General features: G+C 48.3%; 1 protein-coding gene across 1 annotated transcript in view; it reads left to right on the top strand.

Moving 5' to 3' along the window:
• The window catches only part of jmjd1cb (jumonji domain containing 1Cb), a 44,507-nt gene that overhangs the window by 3,112 nt on the left and 13,895 nt on the right, over positions 1–27,500 (top strand). The window contains exons 5-16 of the mRNA XM_079492556.1: positions 1,758–1,799; positions 2,788–3,070; positions 3,522–4,118; positions 5,031–5,394; positions 5,572–6,700; positions 7,659–7,850; positions 9,751–9,923; positions 12,421–12,586; positions 12,948–15,864; positions 23,880–24,081; positions 26,476–26,690; positions 27,195–27,347. Of these exons, the coding sequence (XP_079348682.1) occupies positions 1,758–1,799; positions 2,788–3,070; positions 3,522–4,118; positions 5,031–5,394; positions 5,572–6,700; positions 7,659–7,850; positions 9,751–9,923; positions 12,421–12,586; positions 12,948–15,864; positions 23,880–24,081; positions 26,476–26,690; positions 27,195–27,347 (6,433 nt within the window). The remainder of the gene's footprint in view (positions 1–1,757; positions 1,800–2,787; positions 3,071–3,521; positions 4,119–5,030; positions 5,395–5,571; positions 6,701–7,658; positions 7,851–9,750; positions 9,924–12,420; positions 12,587–12,947; positions 15,865–23,879; positions 24,082–26,475; positions 26,691–27,194; positions 27,348–27,500) is intronic.

Raw genomic sequence — 27,500 nt, 5'->3', positions numbered from 1 at the left:
TGTCTGTCTGTCTGTCTGTCTGTCTGTCTGCCTGCCTGCCTGCCTGCCTGCCTGCCTGCCTGCCTGCCTGCCTGCCTGCCTGCCTGTCTGTCTGTCTGTCTGTCTGTCTGTGAGAGTAGTTAGGTAAGGGATAATATCTGGCTAGGTGGTCATTGTCGGGAGATAATTCACCGACAGGGAGTTTAATCACCGAGGCGAAGCCGAGGTGGTTACACTCCCTGAAGGTGAATTATATCCCGACAATGACCACCTAGCCAGATATTATCCCGCTTATTACATGGCTAACTAACATAAATGAATACATTGACCCAAAACACAACAAAAAAAGTATTCCATAAGTTCGCGCTGGCTGCGTCTGCCCAGCTGCAGGGCTGCAGCACTGTCGGAAAACAAGGAAGTGAGTTGATCAAATAGAATCCATTTTGGGGTCCTGCTTCGTCTATTTCTCGCTCAAATGTTTTCAAAAACATTTTTAAGAGCAATGTTTAGCTGTAAATTACATTGTGTGTCAGTAGTGTGTGTGTTTACATGGCTGTTATGTTGGAAACGGCAGTAAATCAAGCGGGGCGCAGCTGCGCAGCTGGTGGTGCTCAGAGGGTTTGATTAGGCAGCGGTCATTATACAGCGGAGCGGTCATTATCATGTGATAACTCACCGCTGAATTAAGCGATTGACCAATCAGAATCAAGCATTCAACCAAGCCATGTAATAATGTGAGATAAAGGTTAAAGTCCTACTATTTGTCACATAGCAAAAATGACAGATCCACAAACGCTGTGATATGACGTGTTGTGAACTTATTGCTATTGCTAGGAACATTTTGGAGGAAAACAAAACGCCTATTATGATATGCCCCAAAATAGAGACACTAGGTTTTAAGTGGTTAATGCAGTTACTCTTTATTTGGTCAGATCACCAGACAACCAGTCTTTGTGCATTAAGCCTAATTGATGGAGTTGTTTCTCATCAAGAAAAGCAGCTGACCGTCTGCTCCCTGTCATCCTCTGTGGTCCGTTAGAGCAGGGGTTCTCAACGTTTTTGGCCGGGGACCCCCGGAAATGCTTTGGCAATGTCTCGGGACCCCCGCCCCGCCCCCTCCCGACCCCCAATATAAATTGACTGCTACAATAACCTTAAACCATTTTGGGAGGGAACCCCTTTTGGTGTTTTAAGCATTGTTATAATTTAGCTATTGAAAAATAGCAGATCTACAAGCTCGTAGCGCGCCACCGAGTGGCGCGCTACGAGCTTGTAGGTCTGCTATTTTTTTTAAATCGTGAAAATAAAATTTAAAAAAAAATATATATATTTTTTTTTAAATAATTTGGGGACCCCCTAAAATAATTTGGCGACCCCCCGAGGGGTCGCGACCCACGGGTTGAGAACCCCTGCGTTAGAGCGTATTCACGCACATACTGTACGGTCTGTGACAGACAGACCACATTATGCGCACGTTCCTACCTCAGGACGTACTGTGAGAGCAAAATGGCTGCTGTGTGAATACGGTCCATCTGCTTGGCTTTCCTCTATATGTTGACAGAGACAGCCTTAAAGCAATGTGCCTTTTTGTTTGTTTGCGTCACAACTCCAGTCAGAAGTCACCAGCACACTCACCTCACAGCTGTAGACCAATCAATGGGTTTCTTTAACGTGATGAAGGCACAGTGTGGCTTCAGGGCTATTCAGGAGTTTTCCCCGATTTCAGTTTTTTCCCCGATTTTTGTTGTTTATTGTTGTTGTTGTTATTGTTGACACAGATGGCGGGAGGAAGACCCAGCGGGACCACTGGAAACACTCAGGTACTGCTCTCCTACACAGGTTTTAATACCTGTAACAACTTCATGGATTACTTTCATATTTTTACTTCAGTATTTTTCCTAACTAGGCAGTTTTGTACAACTGGGTTTGTAGTTGCTTTTCAATTTAGATAAAAAATATGAAAAAAGATTAGATTTGTTAGCATTTGTTCGTTATTTATTCAGAGCAATGGTGCCACATGCTAGATTACTTTCAGGGAGGAATTATAGCACTTCTAAACTGTAGGAACAATGAAAAAGTGTTTTGATGATCCAATGAAAAATACATTTCATTTATCATGTGGTAGCCAGAAACAGAATCTTCAGAATCAGAATGTGCAATTTAACATTTTGACCGGATATGCATAAATCCCTTTAACAAGGGGTATTCATCTTTGGTTCATTCCATTTACTGGTAACTGCACATTCACTTTGCTCCTTGCTCCCAGGGTTAGAGACCGGAGCCAGCCAACCATACACCAAATACATTCTGATTCAACCTATTATGCTCTTATGTAAGGTGTTTTAGGGAAACAACATGTCCGTCAGGTTATACATTTTAAATGTAAAAGTGTGTAAGTCTGGTTGTGCTGTACATGTATAGTGAGGTGCAGGTAAATGATCTTGTGTAACAGATACACTCTGTAATATCTACACAAGCATTCTACATAATTATGGCTTACATAAATGCATGGGAGCAACAACGCTGTAACGTGTAGTTGTCTATTTAGCTAACTAGCTGAAACAGGATATGTGACTGGTATATCACCATCATTATAAGCCTAAGCTAATAGTAATATTGACTGATGTTCTTCTCTAAAGAAACTGATGCGCACACATTAACTCATATTAGTGTTTGTCATAGGTGCTCTTTCTTTAGTGCCGACAATGATCCATCATTTTGAAGACATGTCAACTCATATCTTGTGAATTTGACCAAGCCTCAGCACCTTGCTTCCAGTCACTGAGCTGTGTTGTACTCGTGCTACAGGGTCACTACACAAGAGCCCAGGCCAACAGTCCCCGGCCCGTCACGACCTCATCAGGCCCCTCCCCCAAGAGCACAGCGGGGGCGGCGGCGGCCTCTCAGCAGCAGCAGGGCCAGCTGCAGCAGCAGCAGAGCGGCCAGCAGCCGCCCGGCGGCCAATCGCATCACTCGCCCGGCGGAGCGGGCCGGGAGCAGAGGGAGCAGCGCAGCTGTCGCTCGTCCAGGAGGAAAGGATCGGACAGCAGCGTTCCGGAAGAGGAGAAGGAGAAGGAGCCCACGGGGAGAGGTGGGACATGGGAACACATATTTACTGTACAATTTACAATGTGGGTCGTTTAGCCGTCACTCTTTATCCAGAGCCACTTATGTGTATGTATAGTAACACATAACAGTACATCAAATGCAGAGAGAACTGTGAGGCAGTGCCTTAGTAAACTATAAGATCACAGGTAAACCAAGAACCACTGGCATCAGTCTAAACAACTCATTCAAATAATTAAAGATTATTACTGCCACAGGATGGGGTACATAATTCATTAATTCATTCATGGCTTCAGCAATAATACAGTGGGTTCAATTATTGATTTAATAGCCCTATATACTTCTTCGTATGAAGTACAGTATGTATACTGTCTACTGTATTCTCTATACCCCAAAATAGGGACGCTAGCTTGAAAGTTGTATAATAATAATAATTTAACATATTGTGACCCTTTCTCTCTCTCTCTGTCCTCCAGAGTCTAAGTCCAAGGCCAAGCAGCAGCAGGCGGTGGTGAACAAGCGGAGGAAGGTGGAGGAGGACGAGAAGAAGGCGGGCCTGAAGCGGCTGAAGACGGAAACCACCTCGGACCTGTCAGAGAGCAGCGACTCTGAGAACCCGCTCAACAAGAGGACGGCCCTCTCCTCCTGCTCCTCCTCCTCCTCCTCTTCCTCCTCGTCCTCCTCTTCGTCCTCGTCCTCCTCCTCCTCGGAGGCCAACTCCGAGAACGAGCTGAAACTGAAGGCGTCGTCGTCGTCGAGCGCCGCCGTGTCCAAGATGGAGGAGGAGGAGGAGGAGAAGCCGGTCGTCGCCTCCGCCGCTCAGGTGTCCAAGCTGGACGAGCCCTCGCCAGCTGTCATTGGCCGGCTGTCTCCGTGGGCGGAGCTCCAAGCTGAGGAGGACGGGGGCGGCGGCAGCAAGAAGCCCGTCGCCAAGGAGACGGGCGCCGCGGCGATAACGAAGGAGGACGAGGAGCTGGCGGCGGTGACGCAGATCACACGGTCGCCGCGGCAACAGGTTACCGCCGACGTCGTCCAAGGCTGCATTATGGAGACCAACAAAAGCACTGTGAAAGGTATTATAAAATATATATAATAATAAAAACAATATGTTCTGACACAATGAATATGTCATTCATTCTACCAAGCAATTCAATGGCAATAATAATAATTACAAACTGCAACGGTTACAAATTGGGTTCAGGACAGTGGCATTAACATTTACAGAATAGAATGGTCTGTTATGTTTATATATACAGTATTAAAGTTCTCAGTCCTGGGGACGGATTTCAGTCCTGAGGATTTCATAGGGGTCATTTAACACCTTGGATGTCCAAGCCGGAGTTCTCCGTTAAAGTTCAAGGTCACGGTCAAGTGCCCAAGCCGGAGATTGATAAACAAGACGGAGATTAATGAAAACAAAACCGTTCGCATCGCTCTAGAGCCTTGGAGCGCTTGTTGCCCGATCCGATGACGTGTCAAAAAGTGACACGTCATCGAAAATCTCCCCTGCCTGTTTAGCTGACGAAAACGAAAATCTTAAAACGATCATAACTCCCGATCTAAATCATCCCGTCTAATTCTGAAAAAAGATCCTGTGTTAGACGACGCTCAGCGGTCCAGTCGCTAGTCGCGATAGATTTATTATTACCTCCCGTTGTTGTCGATCGACTCTAGAGTGTTGTGGCTATTGTTAGCTGCTACACAGACATGCACACCAGCTTCTGGTGCGCCGGTAAAAGTGGTCCGTGCGCTACAAATGATGGGCACCCTGGATGAAATGGATTAAATAGTTCCGGGCTTCTAAGGTGTTAATGAGATCACTGTAGATTTGCAAAAAATCTTTTTCAGTCTTGGGATTTTTTTTAGCTTTAAGCCCTGAGTATATGTTGAAGGCCCTCCAAAGTGCACTAAACATTAAATTAATAAAAAAAAAACATTCCAAAACGACCATGACGTCATTTCCATTTCCCTTGGCTCTCCTCCAGCCACGTCCCGGTCTCAGACGCCGTCCTCCTCCCACGGCGGCAGCAGTGTGATCGAGATCACGGAGGAAGCGCAGGCCACCGTGCACCAGGAGAGCTCGGAGGCCGTGTCGGCGCTGCTGGCCTCCCAGAACACCGAGTCCACGGCCCTGTCGCCCTACCTCCCCCTCAACCCCTCGCCCGTCTCCTCCCCTCCCGTGCCTCCCTCTCCCTCGCCGTCGGAGGGAGGCCGCAGGGCAGACCTGGAGCCCGCCGTGCAGCAGCAGCAGCAGCAAGCCATGATAGGAGGTGGAGGAGGCGCCATGACGGCAGCTAAAGGCCTCGACAGAGGCAGCAAGATAGAGTTCGCTCACTCGGAGGTCATCAGGTGAGATTTGGTGCACAGGTGGATTCAGCACAGGTGGATTCAGCACATCAAGTGCTGTTTCAGCACTTGATGTGTTGTGAATGAATGAATTAGTGTTCTACATAAATAAAGGTAAAATGTATCATCATTATTATTGTTGTTGTTACTATTCCATAATGTGTCTTTTTATTTCTGCAGGCCTGTAACATCAGTGACTGAAAACACGGTGCTGGCAGAGAAAGAGAAGGCTGCCATTCATCAACACCATCATCAACAGCTTCATCCACAACCTCATCATCATCAACAGCAACAACAACAACAACAACAACAACAGCATCATCAACAGCAACAACAACAGCAACAGCAACAGCAACAACAGCGTCATCACCAGCACACACCGTCACCACCCCAGCAGCACTACTCCTCCATCCAGCCCTGCATTAAGAGCTCTCATCTGTCAGACGACACCAGAAAACAACAACAACACAAGATGAGGTCAAACCCTTCCCCTGAACTGGCCAAGCCCAGAACCAGCCACAGTCCCAACCCACACCCACACCCACTGTCCCCCGCTCACATAGAGCCCCTCAAACCCAGACCCCACACCCCACAGAGCCACCCCTTCCCCAACACGCACATGAACACGCACCCGGCCGATCTCCACAAACCCAAGCCCCACCCGGCCCTGCTGGACGTCTCCAGACCCAAACCCAACACCTCACCGGAGGTCTCCAAACACAAACCGTCGCGCTACTGTGACTCCTCTCCGACCCCGATGGGGCGTTCGGGGGCTTTGGGTTCTGTCGTGAAGCCGGAGCCGCCCGAATCCCCTCGCTCCGTGTTCAAGCCCGTCCCCTCGCGCTCGGAGTCCAGCAGTATTATCGGCGGCCACAACAGCAACGCCAAGAGCCCGCTGATCATCGACAAGAACGAGACCTTCACCGTGTACCGGGACCCGGCGCTGGTCCGCCATGACGGCGAGAACTCTGGCGCACTCTCGTCCAATCACGTGGCGGCCTACCTCCACCCGCACCTGCATCCGCTGCACTCCCCGTCCCCTCACTCCCCCTGCCTCACGCCCGGATCCCACGCCACGCACCTGCTCGCCCCGCCTCCTCCTTCCCCTTCCTCGGCCCTGCCGCACCCTCACTCCCACCCCCATTCCCATTCCCACCTCCTGCCCCCTGGCATGCTCCCGGGGATGCACCCCAATCCCACGGCCGCCATGATGGGGGCCCACCCTCGGCTCGACTCCCCCGGAGGGCTGGGACACCTGGCGCTTGCTCACGGCCACCCAGTGGCCACTCACCAGCAACAGTTCCTACAGGTAAACCCCCCATTTGGAATTTAGCATTTGTTACCGTGTGGCTCTGCTGTCTATAAGGTCAGTCTGTGTGTGTGTGTGTCCGTCTGTGTGTCCAGAGCTAATCACGTAATCTGCTAGATCAGGGCTGGGCAACTTTGACGATGGAGAGGGCCGCTATATTTCCACACTCACTCCCTAGGGCCATATATTACTGTCGTCGCAAAAATAGCCGATCTACATGTGGCCCCCGGGCCGCCAGTTGCCCAGCCCTGTGCTAGATGATGAGTGGAAATGTATTGTGAATGTGCTCACGGCCAGTAGGCAATACAGATCTTTTTCCCCGACATAATATGTCATATTTTTGAGGGGCGCTAGCTAGCTGCTCCTATGTGCAGCTTTGAGGATTTGTCTAAACACAAACATTGTCCTAACCCAAACATTGTCCTAACCCAAACATTGTCCTAACCCAAACATTGTCCTAACCCAAACATTGTCCTAAACACAAACATTGTCCTAACCCAAACATTGTCCTAACCCAAACATTGTCCTAACCCAAACATTGTCCTAACCCAAACATTGTCCTAAACACAAACATTGTCCTAAACACAAACATTGTCCTAACCCAAACATTGCATGCCAGTGATGAATGAATGGCCAGTGTTGAGTGTAAACACAAACATTGAAGACAAAAGTGAGGACGCAAATTGTGATTAGCCAGAATGAGATGATGTATGATGATAAAAGCGCCCCTCACTTCACACGGGTGTTTTTCAAATATTTAACTTTCATCATTTTATATTGGAAGTCAATGGGGCCGTGATCGGGCTGAAACCTTGACCAAATTTGTAGTCATACGTCATAGCAATGTCGTGGCTCCAAATTGGAGCCACGACATTCCACATTCCACATTCCACATTCCCATGTGGATCCCGAGAAACCAGAGATTTATATATATATACTACTTTTTTGTTCTTTCCAGGGACAGGGGCCTTCACTAATGGCTCAGTCCCACGGCGGGGCGGCCGGGCTGGGCCTGTACCCCATCCTGTGGCAGTATCCCAACGGCACCCCCTCCACGTACCCTCCAGGACTCAACCTGGGCCCCGCCGCCAAGTGGGTGCACCCTGAAAACCCAGCTGTATCTGTCAACTCAGAGAACACCATCAGGAGGGTAGGTGGATGGGTCACTGTGTGTGCGTGTGTGTGTGTGTGTATGTGTGTGTGGGTCTGGGACAGTGTGCGTGTGTTGCCGTATTTTAGAAACTAGACCTGTACGTGCCCGTCGCAGTCGGCCACCGGCCTACTTGGGAACGATGCAACTTGGGAATCTAATGATATACGTTGTCATAGCACCCGTTTTTAACTGTCAGCCGGTGTCCCACATGGAGATCTGTGTATGTGCCTGTGTGTGAAGACTGCAAACTGAAAAGTGTACTTGGCAATTCATTCGGCCCACTGGCAGAGCTTGATTGGTTGAGGCAGAGGCTGGAAATTGCACAGATGAAAGGAGTTGGCCTCATTAGGCCCACTGGCAGAGCCTGACCAGAGCCTTTTGTGGTGGTTCTGGAGAACCGTGGGTCCGACCGACTCAATACCTGGCACTTCACTCCCTGTGGGGGTGTGGAACGTGTGTGTCGAATGTGAAACGGTTCGCGAGTTACGTGCATTACAACCGTACACACACGTACGCACGCACGCACACACGTATGCAGAGACGTGGCGCATTATATAGTAGATATCCCATGGCAAGTTACCTCCCTAAATGGAATGATGTGTTCATACGATAACTGTTGGAGTTGGTACTAACTGGAACTGACTGGCTGCAGAGTATGTGACAGAAACACTAGTGGCAGCTGATGAGAGAGAGGAGGAGACAGAGAGAGAGAGAGAGAGAGAGAGAGAGAGAGAGAGAGAGAGAGAGAGAGAGAGAGAGAGAGAGGAGGAGACAGAGCGACAGAGAGAGAGAGAGAGAGAGAGAGAGAGAGAGAGAGAGAGAGAGAGAGAGAGGGAGAGAGAGGAGGAGACAGAGAGACAGAGAGAGAGAGAGAGAGAGAGAGAGAGACAGAGAGAGAGAGGGTCAATAGAGGACAGACTGTGCTTGTCTAAAACCTTTTCCCTGTGATGACTGTGTCTTGATAAACAAGTCAGTGCATTTCTCCCCACGGACTGTGTGTGTGTGTGTGTGTGTGTGTGTGTGTGTGTGTGTGTGTGTGTGTGTGTGTGTGTGTGTGTGTGTGTGTGTGTGTGTGTGTGTGTGTGTGTGTGTGTGTGTGTGTGTGTGTGTGTGTGTGTGTGTGTGTGTGTGTGTGTGTGTGTGTGTGTGTGTGTGTGTGTGTGTGTGTGTGTGTGAGAGCACACAGCCACCTAGCGCTCCATTCCTCCCTTGTCTTCTCTCTCTCTCTCTCTCCTTTTTACCTCTCCATTCGTCTCTCCCTCTAGATTTAATTGACTTCTCTGCATTCCTTCTCTGTTCTCCCTCCCTCTCTCCCTCTCTTTATTTTTCCACCCCTCTGTGATTAGCCCCATTCCTTCCCTCTTTTCTCCCGGTGCTTCCTTCCCTGGAATCAGTTTAGTGTGTGAAGAAGACGATGTAATGTCTGTCTGTGTGAGAGAGGCTGCCTGTCTGTTTGTCTTGGAAGGCACAGAGAAGGAACACAGCCAAGGAGGGATGATGAAACATGTCACTGTGGAGGAGAAAAGGAGAGAAATATATTTGGCAGGCTGAGAGGGAGAGAGGATCATGCGCGCGTGTGTGTTACGCGTGCGTGTGCGTGCATGTGTGTGTGTGTGTGTGTGTGTGTGTGTGTGAGTGTGTGTGTGTGTGTGTGTGTGCATGCGTGTGCGTGTGCGTGTGTGTGCGCGTGCGTGTGATGTGTTCTGCCTTCTCTTACAATAGAATACTTAGTTGCCCGGAGTCCCCCAGGGCTCCATACTAGGCCCCCTCTTGTTTTCACTGTGTATACTAATATCTTTGCCAACAGATTGCAACGAATGTTCGCCCCAGAATAAAGGCGCTAGGGTTTGTGTGGTTAAAAGCAATGTACTGACTTTGTGTGTGTGTGTGTGTCCAGAACACGACCAGTCCGTGGCTGCAGCACACACAGGGTGCTGCGGACGGTCTGGGGGGTCTGCTGAGTCACATGCCGGTGCGTCCAGCCAGCGCTGACGCTCACAGAGCCGCCATCAAGATGAACACGCACGCCAGCCCTCCGCTGTCCAAGAACACCGTGGAGCTACACAAAGAGTGAGTAGTGTTTTCATTAAGTGTCCATTTGGTTCCTAGCTATCAATCATTTACAGAAACCACCAACCATTTGCAGCTAGAGTTGCAGATGAAGGGTTTTTAACTGTGTTGTACTGTACACAATATATTGAACATGTTTTATGAATCAGTTAGACCTTTAGAATTCAACAGAAGCCTCTCACACCTTACCAGACACATTTACTTGTATTTGAATGGAAGTTGGTGTTTGGGTTCCGTCCTGCAAAAATGAGACAAAGGCCTAATTTGTTTTTGCCAGAGAAGTAAATGTAGCAGACTAGACAGAGTCTGTCCTTGTCGCATTTGAATAGCAATCGGTTCTATTCAAGGCCCATGAGAGTGAATGAGTTGTATTGAAGAATCTAACGAAGTAGAGAAACTTCATTACATCGTTAGAGCATTTTCCTTTGCTTAGTGTTATGTCTGTAAAAACTTGATAAAGTGTTGATCTTCAAAAAGAGTGAGAGACAGAGAGATAGAGCAATGGACCGAATTAACAATGTACAGAGATAATTTTAGAATTTGAAAGGCATGCCATTTCCCCTGTTAGTGCTGTGCGCTACAGAGAGCGAGACAGACAGATAATATTAATAATAACACTGAATGATTGCAGACCCAGAAGGCCTCATTTACTGCTGGCCTCGTTATGAAACCATATGCTATTATTCAGCTGAATAGCCCCTCACACACGCACACATGCACGTACGTACGCACGCACACATTCACATACGCACACACACTGCAGAGGGCAAAGCACATTCAGTTCTCTCCATATATCTTGAAAACCGCTGCTGTCTCTTAATCAATTTAATTCAGAGGAGCTTTTATTGGCGTGGGAAAACCTTCATTTACATTGCCAAAGCAAGTGTGAAATAAAAACAAATTTACAGTACAATTAAAAAACCTAGGACTAGAATAAAGATATGCAACACGTGTATCTCATCTGTTTGTACAGTATGTACCGAGACCACTACAGATGTCTTTACAGTGGTGTGGTTGGTTGTTGTTTCCACTGGACGTCTTTTACCTGTCACAACAGCTCTGCACATTGCTGTACTTCTATACCCAGCATGGTACATGGGATATGGGATACGTTTTTCTATGTTAATAGTCATGTTTTCAAACTCTTTTGGGGGGGTTTGTAGTCAGTGGGAAGTGTGTCTCTCTGATGCCTTATTGGTACAGTTGGCAGGTAGTTTGAAAGTGCAGCTGGGTTTCCGCCTCATCTTGTGTGCGGTGGATGGTGAACAGTCTGTCTTCCCGTGGGAGGCAGGTCTGCCTCTCTCCATGGCAAGGCAGGAGACAGGTCTGCCTCTCTCCATGGCAAGGCAGGAGACAGGTCTGCCTCTCTCCATGGCAAGGCAGGTCTGCCTCTCTCCATGGAGACAGGTCTGCCTCTCTCCATGGCAAGGCAGGTCTGCCTCTCTCCATGGAGACAGGTCTGCCTCTCTCCATGGCAAGGCAGGTCTGCCTCTCTCCATGGCAAGGCAGGTCTGCCTCTCTCCATGGCAAGGCAGGTCTGCCTCTCTCCATGGCAAGGCAGGAGACAGGTCTGCCTCTCTCCATGGCAAGACAGGTCTGTCTCTCTCCATGGCAAGGCAGGTCTGCCTCTCTCCATGGCAAGGCAGGTCTGCCTCTCTCCATGGCAAGGCAGGTCTGCCTCTCTCCATGACAAGGCAGTGCTCACTATGTCTGTTCATAGTCATGGATCTCATGTGTTTGGATCAGTCACAGACAGTGCTCAGGTTTAGGCCCAAATTAGCATTCCAATTTGCTCTGGTTTTTGTTTGATTGTTTCCGATGATAGATTTGATAGTTGGTTTAGTCTAGTGGGGTTTCTGTCTCGTGGCTCTGCTTATGTTCCCAGGGCTAAGGTTAAGCTTGGTTTATATTTAGTTGCGGGCCGGTGTCTCGTTGCCGATAATAGCCGTTCTGCTATTTTCAGTGCGAGATGTGATGAGCAAGCGAGTATAAATCAGGCTTCGCTCTTCCTCTCTTTTGTTCTCATTTCTTTCTTTCACAACCCCCCCTGTCGTTCATTTACCCGTCCCTCGCCCTCCTTCATTGGTCTGTTTTCTCTTTTATATTGTACTTATGTGTGTGTTTGTGTGTGTCATGGTTTCCCGTGATGAAATGCAGCTAAACATGTCTGCCGCTTATTAGATTACTGGCATATTTGAGCCTCCTAGAACTCAGGTCAATGACTCATATATTATTTCTACTTTTGTTCACTTTAGTCATTCATCCATTAATTTGTTTGTTTGTTGTATGTACTGTACATTACATCATTTAGTATTATGTTGAATTATTTCTACAATGGATAGTAGAGAGAGAAATGCAGAAGAATGCACTCCCTTCTGCACACCCAATTTTCTCTCCAGTAAAATAGTAATAGAGTAATTAGTCATCGACTAATTTATCTGATGTTGACTGATGGTGAATATAGAATGAATCTTCTCTCCCTCTCTCTACCCCCCAGTGACATGGATAAGAAAGGGTTTGTGGATCCAATCAGAACTCTGACGTTGGCCCAGTTGAAGCAGGAACAGACGGACAGGAGTCGGACGCCCACGGGCAAAGACGCCCACCTGCACCGCCTCTACCTAGACGCCCACAGCAAGCAGGCTCGTCTGGCACAGACACAGGTACATGATAACAAAAACCCACGCACAGCCAGAACCCAGGTGCCTGTGCACAATAACAGCAACAGAAACATTTGCAATACGGTAATAAATCTAAACAAAACCGATCAATCAAATTGAGCTTTGTGAATTACGTTAACTGAAATCGATGTGTGAATTGGTGTCATTGGACAGTTCTGACTAGACAGTGTATGAAGCAATTATGTACTAGGTACTCTTCATAAGACTGTGATGCTGTTATAAAGAACTGTAGTAAAGAAAGATTCTGTAGTAGCCTAAGAACATAACTTACACACCAACACGCAATCGATTAGTTTTTAAATATTATCCTGTTCAGACATTAACACGTTTTTTATCCTCCCAGGATGCAGCCGAGAGAGCCAGCAAATACAAAGAAGAGAACCGCAGGATTCTTCAGGAGAGCATCGAGGTCGCTCCGTTCACCGCTAAGATCCATCGCTCCAACGACCACGGGATGGACAGGGACAGGGAGAGAGAGAGAGACAGAGAGCAGTCCTTCCCTCAGCGCATTCCCCACCTCCCGGCTCCCGGCCTCAAAGCAGGTCACGGCCACTCGCACCCGCACCCCCACCCGCACGTCATCCAGACGGAGAAGAGCAACTACTTCACCACACTGTCCAACAGCGTGGTCAATGAGCCTCCCAGACTTTACCCCTCCAAGGAGCTCAACTCTTACTACGAGAAAGTGTCGGCCAGCGCTCCGGGAGCTGGAGTGGTGGTGGCGGCGGCGGCGGCCGGCCAAGGGGCTCTGAACCTGGGCGCCTACGTCACCAAAGGCTCCCTCTCCAAGCCGCCACCGCTAATCAAACACCATCCGGAGGGAGGGGAGGGTCTGGCGGGGAAGATCACAGAGCAGCTCAGCCAGCAGGTAGTGCTCGGCCAACAGCCGCATCTTCTTCATCATCATCATCAACAGCAACAACAACAACAACAACAACAACAACAACAACAACAACAACACCATCACGTGGTGATGGAGAGGATGGAGCGGCGCAACAGCCCCGCCATCTCTCCTTCCTCCTCCACCTCCTCCTCTTCGTCCTCCTCGTCCATCTCCTCTTCCTCCTCGGGCCTCAACCACCACCCCCACCATCACCACCAACACCACCCCCATCACCCTCAGCACCAACAGCACCCTCAGCACCCTCAGCACCCTCAGCACCCTCAGCACCAACAGCACCCTCAGCACCCTCAGCACCCTCATCACCAACAGCACCCTCAGCACCAACATCACCAGCAGCACCAGCAGCACCAGCAGCACCAGCAGCACCAGCAGCACCAGCAGCACCAGCAGCAGCTCAGGGGAATGCCATCTCTTCACCGAGCGCCCGTGTTCCACCCGCCCACGCAGCACGCACTGGAGCGCAAAGAGGCCGCCGATCGGGAGCGAGAGAGGGAGAGGGAACGAGAGAGGGAGAGGGAGAGGGAAAGGGAGCGAGGCGGCTACGGGGGCCGCCTGTCCCCTCCGACACTCACGCCCATCCAGCCAGTGAGCTTACCGGCGGCCGGCAGTAAGACATCGGCCGAGCAGCAGAAGCCGCCTACGCTGCTGCCCGAGCTCAGGGAGGTCAAAGGTCATGGGGTCGCCGCCGCAGTGACCTCGACCGCCGGCACCGGTGCCGACATGATGATGATGACGACGTCATCGGCAGCGGAAGTCTGGAGGGGCGGGGAGACCATTCAGGAAAGAGGAGGTTGGTTCCTCGGAGACAAGGGAGGAACCATGCGAGGCAAACCCCATGCGGCCATGGCATCGGTCATCGTACGCCCATCGACGTGCATTAAATATGACGGCAGCTCTCTCGCTGGTGCTAATAGGCACGGTGCTATGCTCCACAAGGAGCTCCCCCAAGGGAGGCTCTACCCCATCAAGCCCCAGGCAGAGTGTCCAAGGCTGGGGGAGAGCATTAAGGAGCTTGGGTGTAACCCTGGTGCTGGCAGGATCATCCAGCCCAACACTAACCTGGACGACATGTGCGTCCAGTATAAAAAGACGTTCATGCGGGCCGCTCATGAACGCATGAATGTTGAAGGAGCCGTGGGGGCCATTAACACTAACTCAGTGTGCAGGACTGAGGTTTTAGCCTCGCCAGGGTATGGTGTTCTGAATAAAGGTGGGGTCATTGGCTGTGAATCGGTCTACTCCGTTTCAGCCCGGGGTGAGATCACAACCCACAAAACCAGCATTGGCGGCCGGACGTTGATCCACTCAGGATATGGAGAGCACCAGGAGGGGTTTGGGTCACGTACCACATCCCCAGGTGGGTCTTTGCCACCCCCTAGTCCGGCAGGCACCCCACACCCCAGCCCTAGCATCACCCCAACGCCCAGCTCTGCCTCCTCCAGCTCCAGCCAAGCCTATTCCCCCTCTTTCGTTCACCTTAAGAAGCACAAAGCCGCTTTGGCCGCAGCCCAGTCGAGAAACAGCTCCACCAATGCCCCTACCTCCAGCACGCCTATGGTCATCTCTCCGACCCCGGATTCAGCAGATAAAGCACCCCTTCACAGTTCCCCCCCTCCGCCCTCTTCCAGCCAACCCAGCTCCTCCTCCTCCTCCATGGACAGCGGCAGTAGCAGCTCAGCCAGCGGTAGCACCACCCCAGGCAAGTCCAGCCCTCTGCCCAACGGCCAGCCTTCCACACCGGGCTCGGCGGGCAGCGGACAGCCTAGTAACTACCACAAGCTGAAGAAAGCCTGGCTGACCAGGCACTCGGAGGAGGATAAGAACACAACTACTACTACAACAACTACTACCAGTGTTGCTAATACCATTGTCGCTAAACCAGAGAAGGCTCCTGGCCCCGTCGCTAGCACTATTAGCACTATTAGCACTATTAGCACAGTGAGCACCGTCGTGGCCATGTCGGAGATGATCAAACCCTGTTCGGTCAATCTGGCCTCCACCTCTGGCGACGTGGAGATGGAGAGCCACAGGGAGAGCTTGAACAAAGCAGGAGAGAGGGAGAAAGAAAGGCAGCAACCTGAGGAGAAGATGGAAGCAGGCGGAGGGGAGGAGAGGAAAGCGACGCCCCCGGTGAGGCGGGGGAGCAAGCGGACGTACGAGTCGGGTTCCGAGAGCGGAGGGGACGACTCCGACACCAGCGAGAGCAAGGCGGAGGGTCGCGCCAAGCGGCAGCCCAAGCCCACGTACAAGAAGAAACAGAACGACATGGCAAAGAAGAAGGACGACGACGAGGTGAAGCCCAACGGCATCTTCAGATCAGCTCGGGAGAAGACCAAACTCAAACTGGCCAGCAGCAGTAAGTCCCACGTTCACATTGTTAGGTAGCATCAACAACGCTCTTATTAGCAAGGCATATGGCTTCTCTCTGTATACTGGTCCAGGACACTGGACAAGTCTTACACAAGGCATATGGCTTCTCTCTGTATACTGGTCCAGGACACTGGACAAGTCTTACACAAGGCATATGGCTTCTCTCTGTATACTGGTCCAGGACACTGGACAAGTCTTACACAAGGCATATGGCTTCTCTCTGTATACTGGTCCAGGACACTGGACAAGTCTTACACAAGGCATATGGCTCCTCTCTGTATACTGGTCCAGGACACTGGACATAGTTTTATAATGAAGTCTTACACGCATTCCACTTTTTACTTAACCATTTTATCCCTCCCTGTTTTGGGCATGTCATTATAGGCAAAATGCATTTAATCAAATGTTTCATAGTCACACTGCACAACACTGTTGCACAACAAAGTATAAATCAGGCTCAAAGTGGTTAAGAAATAGTCTCTAACCACGTCACCACACTGCAGTCCTCATGTCTCCCTTAGTAGTTGGCTTTTTATTGTTATGTGGATTTGTGCCTCGTGCTTTTACACGCTTGAGTCCATTTTATTTGCCCAATATGTAGGCGGTCTGCACCAAATTGTGCAGCTTGTGTAATCAGCTATTTTCGTACAGAACCTGGTCAGTGAAGTAGAATAGGGTTTAAGTGGAAACGAGCCTCCACACAAGGCCTGGGTGGAATTAATTAGACAGTAAGAGAAAAACTGCATTGAACCATCAAACCAAAGACTTAGAGTGATCCTTCATATTGGGCTATAGTGGCATGATTGGTTTTCAAAGCAGTGGTTGTTAGCGGCTATTCTCGTTGCTGTTCTAACAGCTACCTTGCATTTAGAAGTCCCCATGCAGGCCCAGACATAATCACTAAGCGGAGAACTCTGATTGTCTGGCAATGGCAAGACTAAAGGTCAGATGTTTCACAGCTTAGTGACTTAGTGGGCATGTTTTTTTTTTTTTTTTTTGCTAAATCAGAGGTGCTTGGTAATTTACAGTTGCATGAGTGAAGTAAGCAACCTTATAAGAGAGGTCACCAGTCAGGAAACATTAAACACTAGCTAGCAACGTTCAGTTCCTCTGGTATGATGGAGTGCATAATCCATTTGGTATCAAATGAATGTGCCAGTGACTGTGTGCTGCAGCCTATAAGGACAAAGGGAAGATTTCAGATTTCAGAAGAGCGCCACTTGAAGAAAAAGAAAGAGTGACTGCTAATCTCCCTTTAGCTTCCAGCCTTTTGGAAACACTCTTATCTCTCATTGTCTGGACAGAATGTTCCCGAGTGGAGTGTACTCCATACTTACTCCAACCCAGTGGTTCTTAAATAGTTGTATATTTCAGGGACCCCCAGCTGGTTAATATAAGGCTACGGACTCAGTACGGACCCCCATTTGGGATCACCCTCCATTTGGGATAACTTGGTTCTTAACTATCATTCATTTAGCTGACAGTAGGGACCCCCTGGAAACCTCTCAAGGACCCTGGGGGTCCCTGGACCCCACTTTAAGAACCACTGTTCTAACCCAGGGGTTCTCAACCCGTGGGTCGCGACCCCTCGGGGGGTCGCCAGCTTATTTTGGGGGGTCCCCAAATTATTAAAATAAATAATAACTGAATGGCTGGAAAATGGATTATATCTGGTTTCAGTATTTATTTATGGTGTATTGTCTATTATTAAGGTTATTGTTGTCATGGTCTGTGGAGTGGACAGTCTGTCACTCCACAGACCATGACAATTGTAGCAGTCAATTTATATTGGGGGCGGGAGGGGGCGGGGCGGGGGTCCCGAGACATTGCCAAAGCATTTCCGGGGGTCCCCGGCCAAAAACGTTGAGAACCCCTGCTCTAACCTACAGTACTGGTTCTCACAGAGGGGTCCGAGGACCCCCAGGGGTCCTAAGGAGTTTCTAAGAGTTTTTTGGTTAATTAGTTAATATAGTATCAAAAACTGTTTAACCACTTTAACCACTAATCTACAAGCTCACAACACAACAGTTGTGTGGGCTTGTAGGGCTGCCATTTTTGAAAGATTTTAAAGATTTTTGAACATCTTTAACAATACAAATCTGAGGCTCTAGCACAAAATCGTCTCAGATGTGGGGGTCAATTTGGGGGTCCTTGACATGATTTTGTTTTGGGGGGAATCACTAACCTACAGTAGCGCTCTGTAACATGATCTCTGTGTGTGTGTGTGTGTGTGTGCATGTGTGTGTGTGTGTGTGTGTGTGTGTGTGTGTGTGTGTGTGTGTGTGTGTGTGTGTGGCACATGTTTTCCACACCACGCCACCTCTCGATCCTGCCCAAGCTGGCTTGCGTTAACTATTCCTAGAGGGGTTACGAGATGGCTTGGGTGCTATATTATGTGTAATTCAGTACGCTGACATGGATCTCCTCACACTGGTACATTGGTAGCTACATACTGTACAGTATCACAGTTATGGCACTCAGAATCAGTCGTAATCTGAGCTTTTTCTTTTTTCTTTTATTTTTCGCTAGTTCATAATAGCCTAGGTTCTAATGCACGGCAGCCATATTGGAAAGACAATGTGCCTCTTCCTCACTTCCTTCATACGTAGGTGTTATCAATGCTACAAATGAAGGCTCTGTTCCATTCTGGTCAAACAGAGACAGAGTCAGTCAGGGTGACCCTCATGTTCCCTTGAGGGTGTTCCAAATGGCCCAGTACAGGTGTGTACTACTTACTCCCTCCCGTAAGGGTCCACCTGGTTCCATTTGTACACTCTCAGTGTTTTGGGGGTCTATATACTCTTTGAAAAAAGTTTGAGAACCACTGTCAAATATAACAGAGCCTTCGTTAGTATCATTGGTAAAACCTGTGAAGGAAGTCAGGAACTGGCCCACTTTCTTTTCAATATTACTGCTGTGCGTTGATGCCTGTTCACCGTTAAGAGACGCCAGCTCTTTTCTCGACAAGCTGGTTCGCATTAAATAATCCCAATTACCAGCGTTATTCATTTCTGTTTTGAGTCAAGAAATTAAATCTGTTCTTCCTTTGCTTGTTTGTTTCTTTTCCTAGTGTTCTTTCTTCTCTCCTCCATTTCTCTCTCTCTCTCTTTTCTTTCTTTCTTCCCCCCCACCCCACCCCCTCCCCTCTTTCCTTCCCGTCCGATGACATCCCGGTGGTTTTCCCCTCTGTGTTCGCTGCTGTTTATACTTCTCGGACACCCTGGATATGAGCTGCTCTCATGGCCGAAGGCCCTGTGCCTGTTGGTTGCTGCTATTGAGCAGTGGCGTGCACAGATAGACACTAGGGGGTGCTAGAGCACATTGCCCTTTTGAAAAACAAACAAAAAAAAAACTTTTTTCCCCCTTTTTTTTTTGATTTTTCAAAAATAGCAGACCTACAAGCTCGTAGCGCGCCACTCGGTGGCGCGCTATGAGCTTGTAGATCTGCTATTTTTCAATAGCTAAAGCATAACATAATGCTAACACCAAAAGGGGTTCCCGCCCAAAATAGATTAAGGCAACCGGCCGGTTCCACGCGCTGCACAAGGTGCCCTTTTTTAACTTGAGCACCTGCCCCTCTAAATGTCTGTGCACGCCACTGCTATTGAGTTCCTAAAGAGCACAGGAATTCAATGACAGCACCACAGTGTTGGGTTACACTCACTCACTGACATCTGGTCTGCAGCTGGGGGGATAGACAGGCGTGCTTTCTTTGTGTGTGTGCGAGTGAGTGAGCGTGCACGGCACGCACGCACGTGTGTGTGTAGACTGTGCACAAGAATGACATACGTACAGAAAGAGCCAGTTAGGGCGCGGGAGGGAAAAAGGGAGACACATTAACGGAGTTGAAAGCAACTGTGGCAGGATGAGGATACTTCCATATGAACTTCATATGTGCCATCAGGGTCCTTCCCAGTGCTTTGTTCCCCCACCCAGTGAGGAAAAGAAACACCCACCCACAGCGCCCTGAGGTGTTTTCATCTGCCCGAATTGTACACAAGCTATGGGCCTATATGCTGTACAGTATATAGAGTACAGTACAGGGAATATAATGTACATGACTGTACAGACTCTGTAACCCAATATAGCGTCTAGTCCCGAGGGTCATGCTTAATGTCAAATTGTCTGTGTGTGTGTGTGTGTGTGTGTGTGTGTGTGTGTGTGTGTGTGTGTGTGTGTGTGTGTGTGTGTGTGTGTGTGTGTGTGTGTGTGTGTGCTCGCGTGTGTGTGCACGTGTTTGTGGCTTCTCGTATGATAGCAGCAGTATAGTATAGTACAGTGACAGGCAGATACTTGTGTGCTCGACGGCCATATAGCGCCCAACACTTTGATACATACTGTTGTGTGCAAACTCACGTACACAAGTGCGCGCACACACACACACACACACACACACACACACACACACACACACACACACACACACACACACACACACACACACAGTATTACATACCGTATGACCTTTACTGCGATTCACAGCCAAACATCTGTCTGTCATCTACTCCCCCCCCTCCCCCCATTAGCTATTAAGTTTCAGACATGGAACACTTATATTTGAGATGTAAAGCCACAATACATAGGCCTCTTTGTGTCATCTAATACCCTGTTTTATACCATATGCTAGGGTTAAGAGACCAGTCTGGGTCAACAAAGTGTTTAGTTGTGTCTGCAGTGAACCACAGATTGCAGTGAACTATGGACACATGAAGGGAACATAGGCAGTCCACTACCCGTGTGTTTCTATGGACACATGAAGGGAACATAGGCAGTCCACTACCCGTGTGTTTCTATGGACACATGAAGGGAACATAGGCAGTCCACTACCCGTGTGTTTCTGTTTACCAACCTATGGACACATGAAGGGAACATAGGCAGTCCACTACCCGTGTGTTTCTATGGACACATGAAGGGAACATAGGCAGTCCACTACCCGTGTGTTTCTATGGACACATGAAGGGAACATAGGCAGTCCACTACCCGTGTGTTTCTGTTTACCAACCTATGGACACATGAAGGGAACATAGGCAGTCCACTACCCGTGTGTTTCTATGGACACATGAAGGGAACATAGGCAGTCCACTACCCGTGTGTTTCTGTTTACCAACCTATGGACACATGAAGGGAACATAGGCAGTCCACTACCCGTGTGTTTCTGTTTACCAACCTATGGACACATGAAGGGAACATAGGCAGTCCACTACCCGTGTGTTTCTATGGACACATGAAGGGAACATAGGCAGTCCACTACCCGTGTGTTTCTGTTTACCAACTATGGACACATGAAGGGAACATAGGCGGTCCACTACCCGTGTGTTTCTGTTTACCAACCAGCATAATATGGACACATGAAGGGAACATAGGCAGTCCACTACCCGTGTGTTTCTGTTTACCAACCAGCATAATATGGACACATGAAGGGAACATAGGCAGTCCACTACCCGTGTGTTTCTGTTTACCAACCTATGGACACATGAAGGGAACATAGGCAGTCCACTACCCGTGTGTTTCTGTTTACCAACCTATGGACACATGAAGGGAACATAGGCAGTCCACTACCCGTGTGTTTCTGTTTACCAACCTATGGACACATGAAGGGAACATAGGCAGTCCACTACCCGTGTGTTTCTGTTTACCAACCTATGGACACATGAAGGGAACATAGGCAGTCCACTACCCGTGTGTTTCTGTTTACCAACCTATGGACACATGAAGGGAACATAGGCAGTCCACTACCCGTGTGTTTCTGTTTACCAACCTATGGACACATGAAGGGAACATAGGCAGTCCACTACCCGTGTGTTTCTGTTTACCAACCTATGGACACATGAAGGGAACATAGGCAGTCCACTACCCGTGTGTTTCTGTTTACCAACCTATGGACACATGAAGGGAACATAGGCAGTCCACTACCCGTGTGTTTCTGTTTACCAACCTATGAACACATGAAGGGAACATAGGCAGTCCACTACCCGTGTGTTTCTGTTTACCAACTATGGACACATGAAGGGAACATAGGCAGTCCACTACCCGTGTGTTTCTGTTTACCAACCTATGAACACATGAAGGGAACATAGGCAGTCCACTACCCGTGTGTTTCTGTTTACCAACCAGCATAACTATGGACACATGAAGGGAACATAGGCAGTCCACTACCCGTGTGTTTCTGTTTACCAACCTATGAACACATGAAGGGAACATAGGCAGTCCACTAGCCATGTGTTTCTGTTTACCAACTATGGACACATGAAGGGAACATAGGCAGTCCACTACCCGTGTGTTTCTGTTTACCAACCTATGGACACATGAAGGGAACATAGGCAGTCCACTACCCGTGTGTTTCTGTTTACCAACCTATGGACACATGAAGGGAACATAGGCAGTCCACTACCCGTGTGTTTCTGTTTACCAACCTATGAACACATGAAGGGAACATAGGCAGTCCACTACCCGTGTGTTTCTGTTTACCAACTATGGACACATGAAGGGAACATAGGCAGTCCACTACCCGTGTGTTTCTGTTTACCAACCTATGAACACATGAAGGGAACATAGGCAGTCCACTACCCGTGTGTTTCTGTTTACCAACCTATGAACACATGAAGGGAACATAGGCAGTCCACTAGCCATGTGTTTCTGTTTACCAACTATGGACACATGAAGGGAACATAGGCAGTCCACTACCCGTGTGTTTCTGTTTACCAACCTATGGACACATGAAGGGAACATAGGCAGTCCACTACCCGTGGGTTTCTGTTTACCAACCAGCATAACCACTTACTCACTATGCACTTCGTAGTGCAAGGAATAGAAAACAGTAGCTAGTCTACAAGCTCACAACGGGTTGCATTGCAACGAGAACATTAACTAATCTATTGACTTGCCCATATTAATAGGGACACCAGGTTGAAAGCGGTCCATTTCCTTGGTGCCCCCACGTCCTAAAATAGTCCCTGGGATTAGACCGTTATTTGGGATGAAAACCAAGCAGCAACTGTAGCGGTTTAATTTCCTACGTACCCCCTGGGTCCTGGAGGTCCCAGAGCCCCTCAGGACCCAGGAGTTCAGAACTTCTTGCGGCTCTACAACTCTAGTCTAGTTCACACCATGCCTCGCGGGTATTCGCTCGGTGTGTTCTCTCCTCTCTGCTTTGATGTGTTTGAAGAAGAAAACAACTGCGCTGGTGTCAGCAAAAAGAAGAACAGGGAAATTGCTTAAATCGCTATAACTGAAATGAAAAAATAACGTTAGACACGGCGGGAATGTGTCTTGAATAGATTACATACAGTTCATCCCCAGACAGTAAATCCATACTACACACAGTAACATCCTCCTTCTCCTAAAGCACCAATCCATAGCTTCTATATGTCCTGCCCTGGATTTGAATTATGGGGGTTTAGAGAACTTCGGGCAGTTCTACTTTCCCACCTCCAACCACTGCAGACAGATGTGATAGATACATATTGTAGTAACATACACTGTCATACAGAACGGTTACATGTATTATTTTTATTCATTTTAGTTACATTTATAAACCAACACTGAGGATTTTACTGTGGTACACCACCTTTCTTAAAGGAGCATTCAGTGATTTGGGTAATTTGGAAAAAAAAACCCGGTCCACCCCGGTAACAAGATGTGCACATGCACACGCTCTACAGTGAAGGTACAACAGACCAACAGCACGTGCACCAAGGCCCGCCCCACTCGATCATGATTGGAGGAAGGCCCCTCTCATCCTGATTGGATGAAAGCTTTGCCACCCAAAGCCCAAACCGAAACTAGGGTTTTTTGACCCCAGGGGCTCACTGGGGACAGGGAGGAACTCCTTATATGGTCAGCACACTTTATAGTAGGGAGGATTATCCAAAAAATAAGAAAAAATAAGTGATATTTGAATTAAGTGAAATCACTGAATATACCTTTAACCCTCTCTCTCTCTCTCTCTGTCTGTCCATGTCTCTCTCTCTCTCTCCCTCTCTTTCCTCCCCCCCCAAACAGACGGCATCCCTCGCTCCGTGCTGAAAGACTGGAGGAAGGTGAAGAAGCTGAAGCAGACGGGCGAGTCCTTCCTCCAGGACGACTCGTGCTCAGAGATCGGGCCCAACCTGCAGAAGTGCAGGGAGTGTCGGGTGCTGCGCAGCAAGAAGGGCGAGGAGCCGACCCATTCCCCTGTCTTCTGTCGCTTCTACTACTTCAGACGGTAAAGAAAAGGCCCTCTTTTCATATCCTCCTTCCACAACGGTTCATCGTTCTCGAAATATAGATTTTTATTAACCCATTTTGACCTGAGATCAGATTCTAAAAATGTCTTCTACATCCTGACAGTTTTCTGAAAAAGCTATGTTTCTATGTCAGTCGTTCTTCGATTTAAAAAAAATAGCAGACCTACAAGCTCCGAGTGGCGCGCTACGAGCTTGTAGATCTGCTATTTTTCAATAGCTAAAGCATAACATAATGCTTACACCAAAACGCAAAATGGGTTAAAGCTAGACTGAACGATGTAAGTATTTGGCTGTCTGAGTGCCCATTACCACAGTATATCAAACATGCACACATGTTGTGAGCTTGCAGATTAGCTATTTTTGCCATTGTACAAAGAATTATCGACAAAGTATAAAGCAGGCCTTAGAGGAGCATTCAGTGATTTGGGTGATTTGGAAAAACCCCCGGTCCGCCCCGGTAACAAGATGTGCACATGCACACACTACAGTGGGGGGACTCGCAACAGGCCAACACCAAGGCCCGCCCCCACTCGATCATGATTGGCAGAAGGCCCCTCTCTATCCTGATTGGATGAAGGCTGGGCCACCTAGCCAAAAACTAAACCTACTCTTGCAAACCACCTCCACCGGGGTCGTTCAGTGCCACATTTCTTTTGCATGCTGCCAATAGTCCAAGAATCTAAAGCTTTTATTAGAGTCATTATTAGCCCTGTCTTTGTTTCTATGAATACAGTTGAGTTCACAGGTTGAAATGTCTATCTATCTTTTAGCCTGCCGTCGTATTGTAAGCATGGTAGACATCATTAAACCAATCACATACAGTGGGAAGTGTCCACATGTTATTGTTAACCCCAACCAAAGTTGTCAGAGGATAGTTACATTTTCTCCTTGAACCTACAGTATGTTCTCCAACCTCCATCTTGTCTGTTTGCTTTGCTGTCCTACTTTCATGAACGTTTCTATTCTAGCAGGATAGCACAGATGGAAAGATCACTCTCTCTCTCTCTCTCCCTCTGTCATCCTCTCATTCCTCCTCTCCTCTCCTCTTCTTTGATTTATGGGATGTGTTCTCCCCAAAGAAACTCTGTCCTCTGCTGCAGTATATAGGCTAGAAGCTAGATCATGAAATATGCATCGATGAGAAAGAAGTATCTGGCCATGTTTTGCTTGCTCTCTCAAACACACACACACACACGTGCACGCACGCATGCATGCACGCACGCACGCACACAAAGTCACAAACACACACACACACACGTGCGCGCGCGTTAGATAATCCAGCAGCAGTCTGAGGTCTAGCGGTGGTAAATCTGCCAAAGAGGATTTTCTGCTCTATAATCTTTGCCTCAGAGTGAGATCTCTCTCTCTCTCTCTCTCTCTCTCTCTCTCTCTCTCTCTCTCTCTGTGTTTCTCTCTCTCTACTTTTCTCCTTTTGTCTCCCTCCTCGCTCTCTTGCGCTCACTCCGCCTCTCTCTTTTTCCTCATTCCCACTCTCATTCTTTGGCTGTCTCGCCATCTATTCACGTCTAACTCCGGTTCTTGTCACCCCCCCACCCGCATCTCTCTCTCTCTGTCTCTCTGCGTACAGTAGAGGCTGTCCGTCAGAGCAGATTAATATGGGACTCTGAGCCCTCTTGGCGTAACACTCGTATTTCATAATCGCTCACCTGACATGACTGGGTCATTTAAGTACATCCAGGAAACAATGGCACACAATGTCTGGCTCTCCCTCCCGTTTAGCAGAGAGTCTTCACTTTTGTCCCATCGGCCTCTGAGGCCAATGTCCTGGTTTTGCTCTCTCTCATAGCGTACATACTGTACTGAGCATAGACAGAAAACGGCTTTGTTTCACCGGGCACAGTAGTCTGATATGTGACCTCAAAACTCAATGGCCGTTTTCACTGGCCTATACCGGCCCAACTAGCCATTTAGAAGAGAACAGAAAACTAGCTCAGCTTAACCATCCGTACAGGAAAACAAGAACCACGTTTCATATAAATCACTGTGTAGTTTATGTATAGATTGACAAATAAAATAACTGTTTTGGTCAAAAATGTTGTAGAATAAATTATACAAATTAGACAGAGCTTTTCAAAAACAAAACAATAACAAAGGAAAATATCTATATAATATATATAAATATATATATTGATCAAGATTGATTGAAAAATGAAAATACATGAAATCACTTTCTGTCCATTTTCATATATTTTGAAACATGGGACAATATTAGCAGAAAATATAACTTTTCTGTGTGTGATACAACAGCTCTTGCTTTGTTGTAAGGTGGACGTTTAACAAAATTGAGTCAGCTCTGCTTTCGGGCCGACGAAAAAGGCCTCATCTCTCCTCCTTATTCCCCCATGATCCAGGCTCTCCTACAGCAAGAACGGTGTGATCCGCATGGACGGCTTCTCCTCCCCGGAGCAGTTTGACGACGAGGCCCTGTCCCTGTGGGCTCCCGGGGCTCTGGAGGAGAGCCAGCTGGACCACGCCACGGCCAAGTACATCCTCAGCTTCATAGGAGACAAGTTCTGTCAGATGGTGCTCACCGAGAACACAGCGGCAACCTGGGTCAAGAAGGACGGTAAATACGGTACAAACAACGCAATTCTGGATTATGGAAACATCATACAGTGTGTGTATATAGCTGCTGTATTTAGTAAAGTCAATTAACCCATTTTGACCTGAGATCAGATTCTAAAAATGTCTTCTACCTCCTGACAGTTTTCTGAAAAAGCTATGTTTCTATGTCAGTCGACGATATTATATACATAATGTTTGTTCTATAGATACAGTAGACAGATGAGATAGATGGATTGATATACAGTACACTCAGAGATATATGCATTCATAGATAACATTAAATAGCTCACCAATTCACCCTGGCGACCCTATTTTGGGCGTGTCATTATGGGCATGTCCATTTTTCTTTTCTTTGTTTCTTCCTTTTTCCCCAGGTTCTTTTTTTTTTCAAATGTGAAAATATAACACAAATAACAGATCCGTGAGCTTGTGGATCGGCTATTCATGCTATTCAGTGTACGACGATTGTGTTTGACGTGGTTGTGTTTGTGTGTGTTCTGTGCAGCCAAGCTGGCGTGGAAGCGTGCCGTGCGCGGCGTGAGGGAGATGTGTGACGCATGCGAGGCCACGCTGTTCAACATTCACTGGGTGTGTCAGAAATGTGGCTTCGTCGTCTGCCTCGACTGCTACAAGGCCAAGGAGAGGAAGAGCTCCAAAGGTACAGGTAACAAACTGTCCTGTCTGTGTCGGGAGGAGACAGGTGCTGTGCTGTGCGTGCGTGTGCGCGTGTGCGTACGCCTGTGTGTGTGTACGCGCCTGTGTGTCTGTGTGTACAGTTCTACTGGTGTGTGTCTCTAGCAGTGACCTTTAC

The sequence above is a fragment of the Electrona antarctica genome, assembly GCF_951216825.1.
Source record: "Electrona antarctica genome assembly, chromosome: 22".
NCBI lineage: Eukaryota > Metazoa > Chordata > Actinopteri > Myctophiformes > Myctophidae > Electrona > Electrona antarctica.
This window is presented reverse-complemented; position numbering and strand designations above follow the sequence as displayed.